The 17,125-nt window shown below is 41.2% G+C and overlaps 1 protein-coding gene across 1 annotated transcript in view; it reads left to right on the top strand.

Moving 5' to 3' along the window:
• Positions 1-3,777: 3,777 nt before the first annotated feature.
• The window catches only part of LOC138748161 (transcription factor E2F3-like), an 87,728-nt gene continuing 74,380 nt past the window's right edge, over positions 3,778-17,125 (top strand). The window contains exon 1 of the mRNA XM_069907927.1: positions 3,778-4,513. Coding sequence (XP_069764028.1) covers positions 4,277-4,513 — 237 coding nt within the window. The 5' untranslated portion in view covers positions 3,778-4,276. The remainder of the gene's footprint in view (positions 4,514-17,125) is intronic.

Raw genomic sequence — 17,125 nt, 5'->3', positions numbered from 1 at the left:
TTATTGTAGTTATGAGGGAATGCTGAACAGCAAGTACTCTCGTATTGATTGTCAACATTGATTTCCTGGACAATGTATTAATTGGACATTTAACAGAAAATAAGAAGATGGTCTCCAAAACATAGTAAGCTTCCATAGCCAAGAATTGGACAGGCTAATTTTGGCATATCATCTACAATGTCTGGATCTTACTTTGCCAATGAATGTTGGATTGCAGGTAGCTTTGCTGAAGACAAAATTAAGCCTTGGTCTCTGATGTCCATGTAAATTGTCATGCAGTTCAGTTGTGCATTATTTTTAATGTATTTCACAAATGCATTCTTTTTTCATTAACAATCATTAATATTGTGATGGGCCTGAGAAATGTTGTCATATAACAAATTTTTCTGAATGAACAACAGATGCCAACAGATATAACAATGACCAAGCATTTATAGCTGAAGTACAAAATTCTGGCTTTCTAGTTGCATTCATTGTCAGTGTTCTGAATAAAGTTTATGATTTTTCTTATACTGAGGCACACCTAAGAGTTCCAAGGTTGTGTTTATCTTTCTGTGGAATGTGTGTAACATTTCCACTCTAACTTCCCCTCCCATCCTTCCACTCCCTTAGGCATTTCCCATTGAAAATGCAAAAAGTGCAAACTATGCCCCTAAATCTCCTTTCACATCTCCATCTAGGGCCACAAACAGACCTTCCAGGTGAGGTATGCTCATCATTCAACCTAATCTACTGAATTTGGTATACCCAGTGTGACCTCCTCTTCCTTAGTGAGACCAAACACATATTGGATGACCTGCACTGATCTCCTTCACTCTATTTGAGGGTTTAAATGAGCTTCCTGTGGTCAACCATTTTAACACCCCAACCATTCCGATAATGACATGTTTGTCCTCTACCTCATTTATTGGCTGGGTGGGTCTAAACATAAACTTGAGGAACAATACATAGATTCCTCCTGGACAGCCTGAAACCTAATGGCATGAACATTGAGTTTTCCAATTTTAGATAACCCCACTTCCATATGATTCCACGGTTTCTATCTCTTTGTCTATTCCTGAGTTCATTTTTTCTCTCTCTCTCTCTCAGACTTTTCTTTCCCCTGTTCCTAATTGTTTCTCCCTGTCTCTTTATCTTTCAGTCTTCCCACTTTTGGGCTCCTTCCCCAACTTCTTTCTCCCTTTATATTTGCAATTTTAACTTTTTATCTTTGTCTTGACAAAGGGTCTGACTTAAAATATCGACTGACCATTTCTACCCATGGATACCATCTGACCTGCTGAAATCTTTCAGCATTTTTTTTCTGAACGTAGTCCCATTATTCTGTCACTCCCTTCTCTGAATCATTGTGTGAAGCAGAATTGTCCAAATATTGGAAATGTTTTAAAAACCAAAGCCTGCTTACTGTGGAAGATATGGTGAAAAATAATTAACAGAGCAAACCAAATTGTTAATGTTCAGTCTCTGACCCCTTGTATTTTCACTATTTGGGAACTTTGTGCCAAGTGTTTGGGGACAGATACAAAAGCCACATTTCATGTTCATTCCTTTCATCCTTGGTCCCCATCAGCCCAGTACTCTTTTTTTGTATATTATTATTACTGAATTTTCCCTTGCAACCGTGTCTGCCTGTCCCGCACAAACGAGCCTGCAGCTGACATGGACATTACCCCTCCATAAATCTTTGTCCGCGAAGCCAAGCCAAAGGAAGGATTATTACTGAATTTTTAAAAAAATTGTTCCACCGTTTGTTTACATTTCTCTCTTTTGAATACATATAATTTTTCTTGAATATAGTTTATAGTTGCTGATAAGTATAAATGCTGCCTGGCCTACAAGAAGAAGAATCTTAGTGTTTTATGTGATGTTATATATGTTCTCTGACAATAAATTTGAACCTTGAACTTCATTGGTCTGAGTCAACAAAATCCTTTCAGAATAAGAAATACGAATTAAAAAAGCATTTACTGCTGTTGTGAAACATTTCTCCCACTTTTGCAGGCTGAAGTGAAAGGAAAATAGATGACCAAGTGAACCAAACAGTTTAGCAAATTTTATCATCCTGAAAGAACATGAGAAAAACACATTTGGTTATTAAAATTCATATGACAAGTAGAAATTAAATATTGTTGGTTGTTTTATAGGACAAGGTGTTACACTCCCTGATGTTTCAGTGTTGGCTAGATTGAGCCTCTCTTATAGAGTTAGCACAGTCGGTTGTCCCAATTACAACAATGGAGAATGACCACAAGGGAATATTATCTGGTATAGGACACGTCTTCATTTGCATTCCTTGGTATCATTGGGTGTTTTGGCCTTTTAAACACAAGATGCCCTCTGCCCACCACAGGGTAATCAGATCTGGGTGTGTGTCCCATATCCGTTTCTTCTCGTGATCATGTGGAGCCCAGATATCCCTCCATTTTAGCCAGAGCCAGTGACTTCTCTTTCAGGGAGTTAATTGCCTTTTTGAAGGCCTGCCCTGTGATCCCCACTTCCCTCAGAAAGCTTGGTCATGGATTTGGCAACAAATCCTCTACAACTGACTTCAACAGGGCGAAGCCTAACTTTCCAGCCTTGCACTTCTGCAGCAATATTAGCATAATGTAGTGTCTTTCGTTTTGAGCCTCATCCGTGGTACCAACCAAGGTGCCGTCATCTTAATAACGATGAAAATCTGCTGAGCGCTGGACCAGAGAACCAGATCTGGACCAGAGAACCAGATCTGGACCAGAGAACCAGATCTGGACCAGAGAACCAGATCTGGACCAGAGAACCAGATCTGGACCAGAGAACCAGATCTGGACCAGAGAACCAGATCTGGACCAGAGAACCAGATCTGGACCAGAGAACCAGATCTGGACCAGAGAACCAGATCTGGACCAGAGAACCAGATCTGGACCAGAGAACCAGATCTGGACCAGAGAACCAGATCTGGACCAGAGAACCAGATCTGGACCAGAGAACCAGATCTGGACCAGAGAACCAGATCTGGACCAGAGAACCAGATCTGGACCAGAGAACCAGATCTGGACCAGAGAACCAGATCTGGACCAGAGAACCAGATCTGGACCAGAGAACCAGATCTGGACCAGAGAACCAGATCTGGACCAGAGAACCAGATCTGGACCAGAGAACCAGATCTGGACCAGAGAACCAGATCTGGACCAGAGAACCAGATCTGGTCTCAGCTTGGTGCTGGCAATTTCCGGTGGAACGATGAGTCGCTGGCCGAGGTCGACAAGCAATTTTCAGTCTCTGGCTGTGTTCAGTTGGCCTATGTACAAAATAAATTATGTACATTTTAGATCAATATTGGAAATAACAATGTAGTTGTAAATTATTACAAATACAGATGAATTTACTGTAAATTATTTAACCATATAAATTCTCAATATGAATAATTAATATACTTCTATTTCAGTGATTAAAATGTTTTTGAAAAATAATGAATTCAAAGTAGGAATTATATAATAATTAGTGATATTTGGAAACCCTTAAAAGCTATTTCTAATCTGACATTTATAAAAAGATACTGACATTCTGGTGGTGACGCCACTCTAAACTATTCCTACAATACACTTCGCCATCTAGCGGCTTCGCCAATTGATGTTAATAAATAAAACAAAGGGGTATTTGACTTTAAAAGTTTTACCTGTGCAACTGAAGTAATAATTCAGGTCGAACCCATGAACATGAGGAGGTGACCGTCATTCACAGGAGGTTAGACGGTTTCTGGACTGGACCCACGGCTTGCGGAGATGAAGGTCAGGGGAATCTCCTGGAACGTGCGGCTCGTGACGTGGCACCACGGCAACGGGGGAAGCCTGCAGCCAACGGGATTCCCCGCTCGGTCGAGCCTCCCCTCCCCTCCCTCCGTTTCACGCAGGCCAATGGGAGGCCGTCGGCCGGGGGAGGAGCCGTGCGCCGCCGACCAATGGGAAGGGGAGGGACATGCAAATGAGGTTTGAAAATGTCGCGGGAAATCTGAGTTTCGCGGGAGGCATTACGCGCGCAAAGTGTCTCCCTTCATTCATCGTCAGCTTCCTGGAGCCATTTTCGGAGCTTGGGGCTGTTTTCTGGACTTTTAAATCCTTCGCATCTGCCCCTCCCCGCCTTCAACATCGTGCTGTAACCAGGCCCACGGCAGCTGGGGTCTGCACCCGCCTGCCACCCACCGCGATTTGATTTCCTTTCGCCCCCCTCCCCCCCGACAAGGCCGAGCCGATTACGAATCGCTGACCGGCAGCAGAGCGGCCTCGCAAAGTTGCAAGCGATGCGGAAAGGAATGCAGGCCCATCCGGGCAGAGCGCCGGCCGGAGCCGGGGCAGCGGCGCTGGAGAGGACGGCGGCCAGCGGCTTCTTGGGCGCCTTCGCCGCTCACGGCAGCGCGCAGGAGCGGCCCGCGCTCGGCAGCCCCGGAGCCCGCCTCTTGGCTCAAGCGGTGGCGGCGGAGGGCTGCTCCACTCCCCGCGGCGGGGCGGCCGGCAGGACGGGGCTGGCCAGGACTCCGGTAATTCGGGCTCCCCGCTCTTCCCCCCCCCCACTGTGAGGAGGGTGGTGAGGGGGGATTGCTGTGGTCTCGGGGTCGAAGCGATACGGGTGGTGGTGATGGTGGTGGGGGGAGGGGTTGTTAGTGAGGAGTGGACGGGTGACACACCATCGGCCCCCCCTTTTCGGGATACTCCACAGACGGCGACAGGCCTCGCTTCCCGGCCCCGCGGTTCCACCTCCCCGTGTTTTGGGGTGGGCCGCCCTCACGACCCGACGGGCCCGCCTGTTAACATTTATACACCTGGCGTGACTGAGGGTGCAGGCCGGCAGAGAGCGGTGTGTGTGTCCGCAGGGCCTAGCGCCTTCCAGCGCTGCCGGCCCTGTGTCAGTGTAGGCCTTTCCCCCCGTGGCCGGGGTTCCACGGGGTCGCGAAGCCTCAATCTTTCCGACCACTCTTCTTTCGGGCTTTATTTTCCTCCAGACCTCGGCAGGTTGCTCCCGGGCACGATGCTCTTTTGTGTGGCCTGCCGCCTTAAAGTTTATAGAGGTGGTGAAACGTGGTGGAGAGGAAAAGGGAAAATCGGGTCAACACTGACTTTACAAATTTCTGGTAATAGGCTCTGAAAAAGTTGTGGTTTGGATCCTATTTTTGCTTCGTCTTCCATCATCTCCCCCCCCCCCCCACCATCCATCCACCCATCCTCACTTTCTACAATTAAGCAAGCACCTAAACACTCAATTTCAAAATCAATTCCAAGAAATAGTTCCGCGCTATTTGCTGTCAGGTACATGCATTCTATTTGAATTCATGAAAGGGATGGATTTGTGTACGCCTAGTTCAAACTTTCTACTTCAAAAAGTGTTAGTCGACCTTAAGTGCACACCTAGTTTGAGGTCTAAAAGCCAAAACGAGTGTGGTGTTTCAATTTTAGAAGACATTTGTATCAATTTGAAATATTCATGGTTGGAGAGCTAACTTCAAGCAACTGTTTGGATCTGTCTACCCAGCTCCTTAATTGTTGTTAAGAACAGGCCTTGTCAGACATGGAGTCCTTAAGATACAAGTGAAGAAAGAGGTTATTCAGTCCATGGAGTCTGGCCTGCCATTCAATCACAAGCTGATCCATTTTGCCACTCAGCCCCACTGCCCGGCCTTCTCCCCATAACCTTTGATGCCCTGGCTAATCAAGAACCTATCAATCTCTGCCTTAAATACACCCAATCACTTTGGCCTCCACAACTGCCTGTGGCAACTCATTCCAGATTCACCACTCTCTGGTAACATAAAGTGTCAAAATGTGGAGTATATGTAAAATAATTTGCTAAACTAATCACGTCTCATTAAATTTTGCATTTCTGGCACAACACATTGGGTATTAAATACATGCTTGGTTTTCTTGGTCAAAGGATGTCTCTGCTAGAGAAGATTCACTAGACTTGTCCATGGATGGAAGGCTTGTCATTAGATATTGAGTTGACTCCCAATTTGAACTTTAAAAGGTGATCTCTGAAATTTTTTACCCTTTGGACTCTGGCCATTTTTAATCTTTCATAATGTATACTCCAGAACTGGTCCATGGGTAAACTACAGTATCAACACAAGAATGAGCCAGCTGGTGGTTGGGTATAAAACCAGTCCTGAAAAATGGAGATCCGGAGTATACGAGCTTGTTAGTCATCCTTGAAAACAAGGACATGGAGTCCAAATTGTTAAAGTTTTTAGTTTTGGCAGACGAGATAAAGAGAGCACGTTTCCTCAGGGTCAAAGTCTGGAGCCAGAAGCTGTCCCTTCAAAGAAAGTCGGCTGTTTGGAATTAAATGAAGAGAAATTTTCTTACTTGGAATGGCAAACCTTTGAAGGTATGTGAGGGCTCACAAACCAGATCAGTAGATAACGGGTCCAAGGTAATTTGAGGATCGAGCAGGACATGATGGAGCACTGCAAAGGGGCAGAACTACTCCTAAATAATCTTGGGCTTGGGGTTGTTTCTTTATGAATCACTGGACATCAGAATTTATTGTTGTGAGCAATAAATTCTGTTTTATGGCAGCATCCTAGTGCAGACATTCATGTTATAACCATCTTGAATTATTGCTATATATTTTTAAAAAATAATAGTTCACAGAAAGTCAGGCAGTGACTTTGGCTCATTGATTATTCAGGAATCTGATAGAAGCTGGAAGAAGCTGTCCTTGTGCTGCTGTGTGCTCATTTTTAGTCTCCTGTTTCTTTTTCCCAATTGGAGCAGAGTGAAGAGGGCATGTCCTGGGTGGTGGGGGTCTTTGATGATAGAGGCTGCTGGCCGACTTAACAACCCACTGGAGTTTATATCCCTGAAGACATAAAATTATTCTTCATTTGAAGTAACTTTTAAATTTGTGTATTGAATGATGCAATTGCTTGGACTATTTATAGCATTCTTGTTTGAATATTTTGAAGGGGAATATTTTAATTGAGTTGTGCAGATTGTCATGCTTCCTGGGGGTTGACTATTCTGAAGTAGGTCTTGGGCTTTGGAAAAATTGTTTATATGTCTGTAATTTTCTTTACCTACACAGCATGGTAGTAACAGATCATTTCAGCCCACTAGTCCATGCAGCCCAATTTACATTCCATTAACTCACACCCCTGGTATGTTTTTGAACTGTCTTTCAAGAGTCTGAATCCTGTATGCTATACAGAATTGAGCATGGTTAGTGGCATGACCCTTGAAATTAGCAGTAAGATGTGAGAATTCGATAAATGGGAAAGTTCTTTCAAATTTGCCCAATTTGTAAACTATTTCCAATCTGATTGGTAATGTTATGTGGGGATGTTAGTTAAGAGTATTATATAGTTATCAGTTTCCGACACTCAGAAATGTTGGCGTTTGAGCTATTGTGGTTGTGTTGGGAGCTCAGTGGGCTGATATCGCCTCAAACCGTGCATCTTGGTGCCTCACAGTTCGGTGGGCAGCAACCTCCTTTGAAGAAGACCGCAGAGCCCACCACACTGACAAAAGACAAAGGAGGAAAAGCCCAACACCCAACCCCAAACAACAAATTTTCCCCTGCAACCGTGTCTGCCTGTCCCGTATCGGACTTGTCAGCCACAAACGAGCCTGCAGCTGATGTGGACATTTACCCCTCCATAAATGTTCGTCCGCGAAGCCAAGCCAAAGAAGTTGTCTAGTCTTGTGTTTTTTTTTTAAATATTAGTAAGTGAGGGAATTGTTATTGCACTTTAACTCCAAATAAGAAAAGGGTAGTCAATTTATAGCTTGAAAATGTTCAGTTGGCATCTTATCTGTAATGCCTTGAGCAATTTGAGTCTTGCTGAACTCAAAAGCAACAAAGTACATTTGCTGGGAATCTGAAGTGAAAGAATAGAAACCCTGGAAAAATGTTAGACTGGAATGGGAAACATGACCATTTACCATGAGAAATGGAAGTGGTTTTAAGCAAATATAATGCTGTGGTGGGGAAGGGGTAAATGGAAAAGGCCATCTCTGGATGGAGGTTTTCTCCTGATTTATACCTTTAGGAGGTCTCATTGCACTTTGTTTCCCATCAATTTGTTCAGAGTGTAATCAGGAGTTTGCAGAGGTTCAGTATGACATTGAAAACCTTGGGAAACTTCTACAGATATGCAGTGGAAAGTGTGAGGACACAAGTATCTCTGTGCGGAAAGCCCCTCAGAAGGTGTGGATGCAGCCCAGTACATCGCAGGCAAAATTCTCCCCACCAGAAGAAAATCTGATTGGAACACTGCCGTTGGAGAGCAGCAGCAATCATCAAGGATCCACGCCACCCAGGACATGCTCTGTTCTCGCTGCTGCCATCAGGAAAGAGATTAAGGTGCCACAAGACTTGCACCACCAGATTCAGGAACAGCTGCTACCCCTCCAACTTCAAACTCTTCAACAATTAACTTAATCAGAAGGCCATTTCAGTTTGGTCCTCCGCCTGGAGATCGGCTATGGGTTGGATAGAAAATTTGTAACTTCATATTCAGACTTCAGCTCGAAGAGACTGCTTCAACATCCCACTCAAAGGAGAGGCGCCTCATAGCGCCCTCCGAAGCCATTACTCCACCCGCTGTCATGACATCATTGAAGTGCGCCGAAGTAGAGCCCTTTCTACTGGATCATGGTGGCCCCGGCCAGGAAAATGCTTATGATGTTCTCAGCCTGTGTTGGTACTCAGATCGAGATCCAGCACATCCTCAGGAAGGCCATTAATGCCATGAGGTCTGAGATATGTGAGAATCATTTCATTGAGATTAGGTGAACTCTTACTTTGCAGATCATTTGATTTTATTTCTGCATTTGTTGTTGGTTTATATCTTGGTTTACATTTATCTCTTTTGTATTCTCGTGTCTTTCTTTTTTTATTATAATTTTTTATTTTTCACACTGTGAACCATATCACCAAAATATACACAAACATATCTCATTAAATATACACAGTGGCATTTTCTCCCTTTTTTCCTCCCCCCTTACCACCCCCCTCCAAAACCAATAAATATTCAACATATACAATAAAACCATTAAACAATGTCATCACACAATGAAAAATAAACGAAAAATGTGTCATTTACTTTTACACACTGGATCAAGTCGTTTTGTCTTCTTATCATTTTAGGGGGTGGGGGTCTGAGGCAAGCCCTCTCTGTTATGTTCCATGTACGGTTCCCAAATTTGTTCAAATAATGTGACTTTATTTTTTTAATTATGTTATTTTTTCCCAATGGAATACATTTATTCATATCCATGTACCATTGCTGTATTCTCAGGCTCTCTTCCATTTTCCAAGTTGACATACATTTTTTTGCTACTCTTGAGGCTATCATAATAAATCTTTTTTGCACTTCATCCAATTTGAGGCCTAATTCCTTACTTCTTATATTAGAAGAAAGATCTCTGGATTTTTTGGTATGTTATTTTTTGTGATTTTATTTAATATCTGATTTTGATCTTCCCAAAACATTTTCACTTTCTTACATGCCCAAATTATATGTACTGTTGTTCCCATTTCCTTCTTACAGCGAAAACATCTATTTGATAATGTTAGATCCCATTCTTTTAACTTTTGAGGCGTGATATATAACCTGTGTAACCAATTATACTATATCATGCGTAACCTTGTGTTTATTATATTCTTCATAGTCCAGAACATAACTTTTCCCATGTTTCATTTTTTATCTTTGTTTAAATCCTTTTCCCACTTTTGTTTAGGTTTATAGCATATTTCATCATTTTCCTTATCTTGCAGCTTCATGTACATGCTCGTTATAAATCTATTAATTATCATTGTGTCTGTAATCACATATTCAAAGCTGCTTCCTTCTGGTAATCTGTCTGTTTCCCAATTTATCCTTTAAGTAAGCTTTCAGTTGATGACATGCAAACATTGTACCTTGAATTATTCCATATTTATACTTCAACTGTTCAAATGTTAATAAATAATTTCCCAAAAAAACAATTTTCTATTCTTTTAATTCCTTTTCTCTCCCATTCTCTAAAGGAAAGGTTATCTATTGTGAAAGGGATTAGTTGATTTTGTGTCAATAACAATTTTGGTATTTGGTCATTTGTTTTTTTTCCAATCTAAGTGGATCTTCTTCCATATATTAAGTAAATGATGCAATCCTGGTGAGCTTTGATATTGCACCATCTTTTCATCCCACTTATACAGTATATGTTTCGGTAACTTCTCCCCTATTTTATCTAGTTCTATCTTAGTCCAGTCTGGGTTTTCCCTTGTTTGGTAAAAATCTGATAAATACCTTAATTGTGCTGCTCTATAATAATTTTTCAAGTTTGGTAACTGCAAACCACCTTGGTTGTACCTCTCTGTTAATTTATCTAACGCTCTCCTCGGTTTCCCCCCTTTCCACAAGAATTTCCTTATTAAAGAATTTCTCTGTTAAGGGAATTGGCAATGATTGAAACAAGTATTGTATCCTTGGGAAGACATTCATTTTAATGCAATTTACCCTCCCTATCAACGTTAACGGTAATTCTTTCCAATGTTCTAAGTCTTCCTGCAATTTATTTATTAGTGGCTGATAATTTAGTTTGTACAGGTGGCTTACGTTATTATCTATCCTAATACCTAGGTATCGGATTGCTTGTGTTTGCCATTTAAATGGTGATTCTTTTTTAAATTCTGTATAATCCGCGTTACACATTGGCATCACTTCACTTTTATTCGCGTTGGTATTTCTCCATACTCCTTCAATTTCTTATGTAATTCTTTTATTGAGATTTCTGGTTCTGTTAAGTATACTATGATGGCATCTGCAAAAAACTGATTTTATACTCCTTCTTTATTTTTATCCCTTTTATTTTCTGTTCTTATCAGTTCTGCCAATGGTTCTATTGCTAAAGCGAACAATGAGGGGGATAATGGACATCCCTGTCTCGTTGACCAACTTAATTTAAATTGGTTCAATACCAATTACTGTTTGTTACCTTCGCCAATGGTCCATTATATAATGCTCTAATCCAAATAATATATTTTTCTGGTAGATTGAACCTCCGTAATATTTTAAATAAATAATTCAATTCTACTCTGTCAAAGGCTTTTTCTGCGTCTAAAGCAACAGCCACTGTTGGCTTCTTATTTCCTTGAACTGCATGAATTAGATTAATAATTTACAGACACTATCCGCTGTTCGTCTTTTCTTAATAAATCCAGTTTGATCTTGTTTTGCTATTTTTGGTACACAATCGGCCAATCTGTTTGCTAATAATTTTGCTATTATCTTATAATCTGAATTAAGTAGTGATATTGGCCTATATGATGCTGGTGTTAATGGATCCTTCCCCATCTTTGGTATTACTGTAATTACTGCTGTCTTACATGAATCTGGCAAGTTTTGTGTTTCTTCTATCTGGTTCATTTTTTCCAGAAGAGGAGGAATTAATAAATCTTTAAATGTTTTATAGAATTCTATTGGGAATCCATCCTCTCCAGGTGTTTTATTGTTCGGCAGCTTTTTTAATATATCCTGTACTTCCTCTATTTCAAATGGTTTTATCAGTTTGTTTTGTTCCTCTTCTTGCAATTTCGGCAGTTCAGTTTTAGCTAAAAACTCTTCTATTTTATCATCTTTCCCCTCGTTCTCATTTTGGTATAATTGTTCATAAAATTCCTTAAAGTTCTCATTCATCTCTATTGGGTGAGATGTAATTTGTTTGTCCTTTTTCCTTGATGCCAATACAGTTCTTTTAGCTTGTTCTAAGTTGCCAGGGTAATATTTTGTGTTTTTTCTCCCAGTTTGTAATACTTTTGCTTTATTTTTCATTATGTTCTTCTCCACCTTGTACGTTTGTAATGTTTCGTATTTTATTTTTTTGTCTGCCAATTCTCTCCTTTTCGTTATATCAACTCTTTTTCCTAGTTCCTTTTCTGTACTTACTATCTCCCTTTCCAACTGCTCTATTTCCCGATTGTAATCCGTTTTGATTTTAGTCACATAGCTTATCTGCCCTCTAATGAAGGCTTTCATTGCGTCCCATAATATAAATTTGTCTTTCACTGATCTTGTGTTTATTTCAAAACATGTTTTGATTTGGCATTCAATAAACTCCCTAAATTCCTGTCTTTTAAGTAGCATGGAGTTTAACCTCCATCTATATGTTCTTGGTGGGATGTCCTCCAGTTCTATTGCTAATAACAGGGTGAATGATCAGATAGCAATCTAGTGTTATATTCAGTTTTTCTAACTCTCCCTTGAATATGGGCCGAAACAAAAACCTATCAATCCTTGAGTATCTTTTATGCCTACTTGAATAATATGATTATTCCTTCTCTCTTGGGTGCTGCTTCCTCCATATATCCATAAGTTTCATTTCCTGCATTGATTTAACCATAAATTTGGCCACTTTATTCTTTTTGCTAGTCTTTTTTCCAGTTTTATCCAACATTGGATCAAAATTAAGGTTAAAATCCCCTCCTATCAATATATTTCCTTGTGTATCTACAATCTTCAAAATAATATCCTGCATAAACTTTTGATCCTCCTCATTTGGTGCATATATATTGAGAAAATTCCAAAATTCTGAATATATCTGACACTTTATCATTACATACCTCCCTGCTGGATCTATTATTTTCTCCTCTATTTTGTTTGGTACATTTTTATTAATTAATATAGCTACACCTCTAGCTTTTGAATTATTTGATGCTGCCGCTACGTGTCCTACCCAGTCTCTCTTTAATTTGTCATGTTCCACTTCAGTTAGATGCTTTTCCTGCACAAATGCTATATCTACATTTTTCTTTTTTCAGTAAATTTAATAGCCTCTTCCTTTTAATTTGGTTATATATTCCATTAATGTTTATAGTCATATTGTTCAACGAGGCCATCTCATATCATGTTTACACCTCATTCCGCTTCCTCACCACCACCACCATCCCCCTTTTCCCCATTTTCATCTCTGTTTTCCCTTTTTAAACTCAATGTATGACAACACATTTAAAATATAAAATACTCCAACAACTCCCACATCCAATATTACCTTAACCCTAAATACCCACCCCCCCTCTGAGTTGCCCCTTATCCCTTGTTGGCAACCACAGCTCCCCTTTCCATTTGGATTGCGATCCTGCTCGCAAGAGTCAACTGATTTTGCAGTGACGGTTATTCTTCCCCCCAATCCCACCAGAAAACACTTTTTTTACACATATTACAAAATTCTCCCTTTTTTTCCCCTTCCTTCCCTTTTTCCCTTCTTTAGTTCTATACATATACATTGTTTTTACATTTTTATATATATTTTATTGCCGTTCTTCATTCTCATTACATCCCTTCATCTCCTTCTGTCCAGCAACCGTTCTGCAAATTCTTGTGCTTTCTCTGGATCAGAGAAGAGTCTGTTTTGCTTCCCGGGGATAAATATTTTAAGCACAGCTGGATGTCTTAACATGAATTTATAACCTTTTTTCCATAGGATCGATTTTGCTGTATTAAACTCCTTCCTCTTCTTTAATAGTTCAAAACTGATGTCTGGGTAAAAAAAAATATTATTTGACCCTTGTAGTCCAATGGTTTATTGTCTTCTCTAACTTTATTCCTTGCCTGCTCCAGTATATTTTCTCATGTCATATATCTCAAAAATTTTACTAAAATGGATCTTGGTTTTTGATGTGTCTGTGGTTTCGGAGCTAGTGCTCTGTGTGTCCTTTCTATTTCCATTTCTTCCTGCATTTCTGTCGTTCCCAGGACCTTCATGATCCATCCTTTTATAAATTCCTTCATGTCTGTGCCTTCTTCATCCTCCTTCAGGCCCACTATTTTTAATGTTGTTTCATCTACTATAATTTTCCAACATATCAATTTTCTGAGATAACAACTCTTGTGTCTCTTACATTTATTGTCACTTTCTTCCAATTTTCCTCTTAAGTCGTTTACTTCCATTTCTACAGCTGTTTCTCGTTCTTCCACATTTTCTACTCTTTTCCCTATTTCTGTCATGACCCGTTCTAAACTTTGCATTTTATCTTCTGTTCTTTTCATTTTTCTTTTAATTTCACTAAATTCTAATGACAACCATTCTTTTAATGCTCTCATTTGTTCTTCAAAAAATGCTTTATCTATATTCTGTCCATCTGTTTTACCTTCTATCTCTCTGTGAAGATCTTGGTCTTCTGTGTCTGTACCTGTGTTTGTATCTTCATCTCTTCTTTGTATCTATGTCTCTTCTGATTTTTCTGATGCGTAGCTTGTCTCACTTTGTCGAGTCTCTTCTTGCTTGGCCTCTTGCTGTTGGTCCTCTCCTTCTGAGCTGCTCATCTGTCGAGCCTCCTGCTGCTGCTCCTCTTGCCGTTCACCCCGTCGACTTTCTTTCTCACCTGGTACTTCACCTCTCCTGCTGCTTTCCTCATCTTCCAGCTGAGAGCCCTGGTGTCGTATGTCCCTCAGCTGGTCGCGCCGTGGTTGTCCACTCCTTGGCTGAGTCCCCCTCCCGTCGGTGTTTTCCTTTACCTTAGATTGCGCAGTTGTGCACTTTTGTTTGGCTCAGAGAGCCATTTTTGCAGTCCACCGGTCAGGGGGTAGTGACTCCGCAGGGCTGACACCAACCTTGGAGATCGGGCGCTCTTCTCCACCGCGGCTCCCTGTTCTTTCGTGCAGGTAAGGCCTTCTCCTTTCTTTTCTGGTGTCTTTTCTTCACTTTTCTGGAGAGGACTGGTTTTACCCTACTGGCCACTACTCCATCACGTGACTCCTCTCCTTGTCTTTCTTCTTGAGTATGTTTTATGGTTACCGATAAGTAAAAATTTTGCTCGTCCTGCAGGAAAAAGATTGATGGGATTGTATGCGATATCATGTTTGTATTCTGACAATAAATCTGAATTTTGAACTTCGTTGCAGCACCCAACTTGTGAACATGGAAGTGACGCGTCAATGTGATTATGGCAATTTGTTTTGGAATTGAATAGATAAATTTTGCCCATGATAATTCCCTTGCTTTTTTAAAACTATTATGTACACCAGAACGAATCAGAATTTATTGTCATAAACAAGTCATGAAACCTGGTGTTTTGTGAGAACATCGTAGTGCAAACATTCAGATCATCCCTGCTTGCAACATTTCTATAAATTAAAAACAAATCGAAGTGCACGAAAAGCAAGGCAGGGTCTTTGGTTCATTGATTATTCTGGAATCTGATGGCAGTCAGGAAGAAGCTGTCCTTGTGCTGCTGAGTGCTCGTCTTTAGGATCCTGTACCTTTTCCCCGATGGTAGCAGTGTGAAGAGGGCGTGGCATAGTTAGTGGGGGTCTTTGAGGATAGAGAGGCTGCTCTTTTTAAGATACCCCCTCATGTAAATGTCCTTGATGGATTGTCTGGATTTTATTCTTGTCCTGAGAGTTGGTGCCTCTGTACCAGGTAGTGATGCAACCAGCCAGAATGCTTTCCAAGATACACCTGTAGAAGTTTGAGTCTTCGGTGACATACCGAATCTCTTCAAACACCTCAAGTTTAGCCACTGGTGAATCTTCTTTGAGATTGCATCATTGTGGACAGATTCTCGGAGATGTTGACATCTAGGAATTTGAAATTCTTAACCCTTTCCACTATTGAGCCCCAGATGAGGACTGGGTCGTGTTCCAATTTGTACTGACTGGTCTTCCGGTGAGAAAGTCAAGGATCTAGTTGCAGAGGGGTGTGCAGAGACCTAGATCTTGTCGTTTTTTGACCATTTCTGAGGAAATAACGGTATCGAAGGCCGAGCTGCAGTTTATGATGAGCAGCCATATGAATGAATTGCTGTTTTTGAGATGATCCAGAGCTGAATGTAGAGCCAGTCATATTGAATCTGCTGCAGAGCGATTGTGACAATAGGCAGATTGCAATGGGTCCAGATCTTTCTGAGATGTGTGTTAATTCTGCCCATGACCAGCCTCTCAAAGCATATCATCACACAGAAGTTAGTGCTACTGGGCAAATAGATAGGACAGGAGTTTAATCCCTCATTTGAAGCCTGTCAAGCCTGACACTGCTATCTGTCCTAATTATTGCACTGGTGTGTCTGTTTCAATTGGACATCTGGAGTAAACTGATCTGATCTTGAATTCACTGCCTCTGACTTGGGCACATATGCCACAGCTGTATGATTCTGTCAGCAAAAGGAAGCAGTAATTGGGTAAGTAACAAAACAAAATGTGGTTTTAGAAATGAAATGGAAGTAGTTAAATTCATTCATGAAAAAATTGATTGCTGGTTATAAACAGGATTTGTTGAAATTCGAATCTGAATTTATTGTCATGAACTTGTCATGAAACTCATTTTGTGGCAGCATCACATTGCAAATATTGCTTTAATTTGTATTTCAAAATTAGTGCAAAGAAATAAGAGAAAGTGAGAGTGTTGTGACAGATTATGTTGTATTTTATATTGTATATAGATATGTTTTAAAGGAGATAAATTGTGGCAGGTTTTTTTTAGTGTCTTCTTCTTTGGCTTGGCTTTGTGGACGAAGATTTATGGAGGGGTAATGTCCACGTCAGCTGCAGGCTCGTTTGTGGCTGACAAGTCCGATGCGGGACAGGCAGACACGGTTGCAGCGGTTGCAAGGGAAAATTGGTTGGTTGGGGTTGGGTGTTGGGTTTTCCCTCCTTTGTCTTTTGTCAGTGAGGTGGGCTCTGCGGTCTTCTTCAAAGGAGGTTGCTGCCTGCCGAACTGTGAGGCGCCAAGATGCACAGTTTGAGGCGATATCAGCCCACTGGCGGTGGTCAATGTGGCAGGCACCAAGAGATTTCTTTAGGCAGTCCTTGGTGCACCTCTGTCATGGTGGCCAGTGGAGAGCTCACCATATAACACAATCTTGGGAAGGCGATGGTCCTCCATTCTGGAGACGTGACCTACCCCGCGCAGTTGGATCTTCAGCAGCGTGGATTTGATGCTGTTGGCCTCTGCCATCTCGAGTACTACGATGTTAGGGATGAAGTCGCTCCAATGAATCTTGAGGATGGAGCGGAGATAACGCTGGTGGAAGTGTTCTAGGAGCCGTAGGTGATGCCGGTAGAGGACTCATGATTCGGAGCTGAACAGAAGTACAAACACTTCAAAACATTTAAAATATTGGAGCTCTGCTCAAGCCAGATAGCCCAGCTCCAAGTGCCTTTGCAAAAGCTTTGAGG

The sequence above is a fragment of the Narcine bancroftii genome, chromosome 1 (genome assembly GCF_036971445.1).
Source record: "Narcine bancroftii isolate sNarBan1 chromosome 1, sNarBan1.hap1, whole genome shotgun sequence".
Taxonomy (NCBI): domain Eukaryota; kingdom Metazoa; phylum Chordata; class Chondrichthyes; order Torpediniformes; family Narcinidae; genus Narcine; species Narcine bancroftii.
The sequence above is the reverse complement of the archived record's forward strand: the minus strand, read 5'-3'. Positions and strand labels throughout refer to the sequence as shown.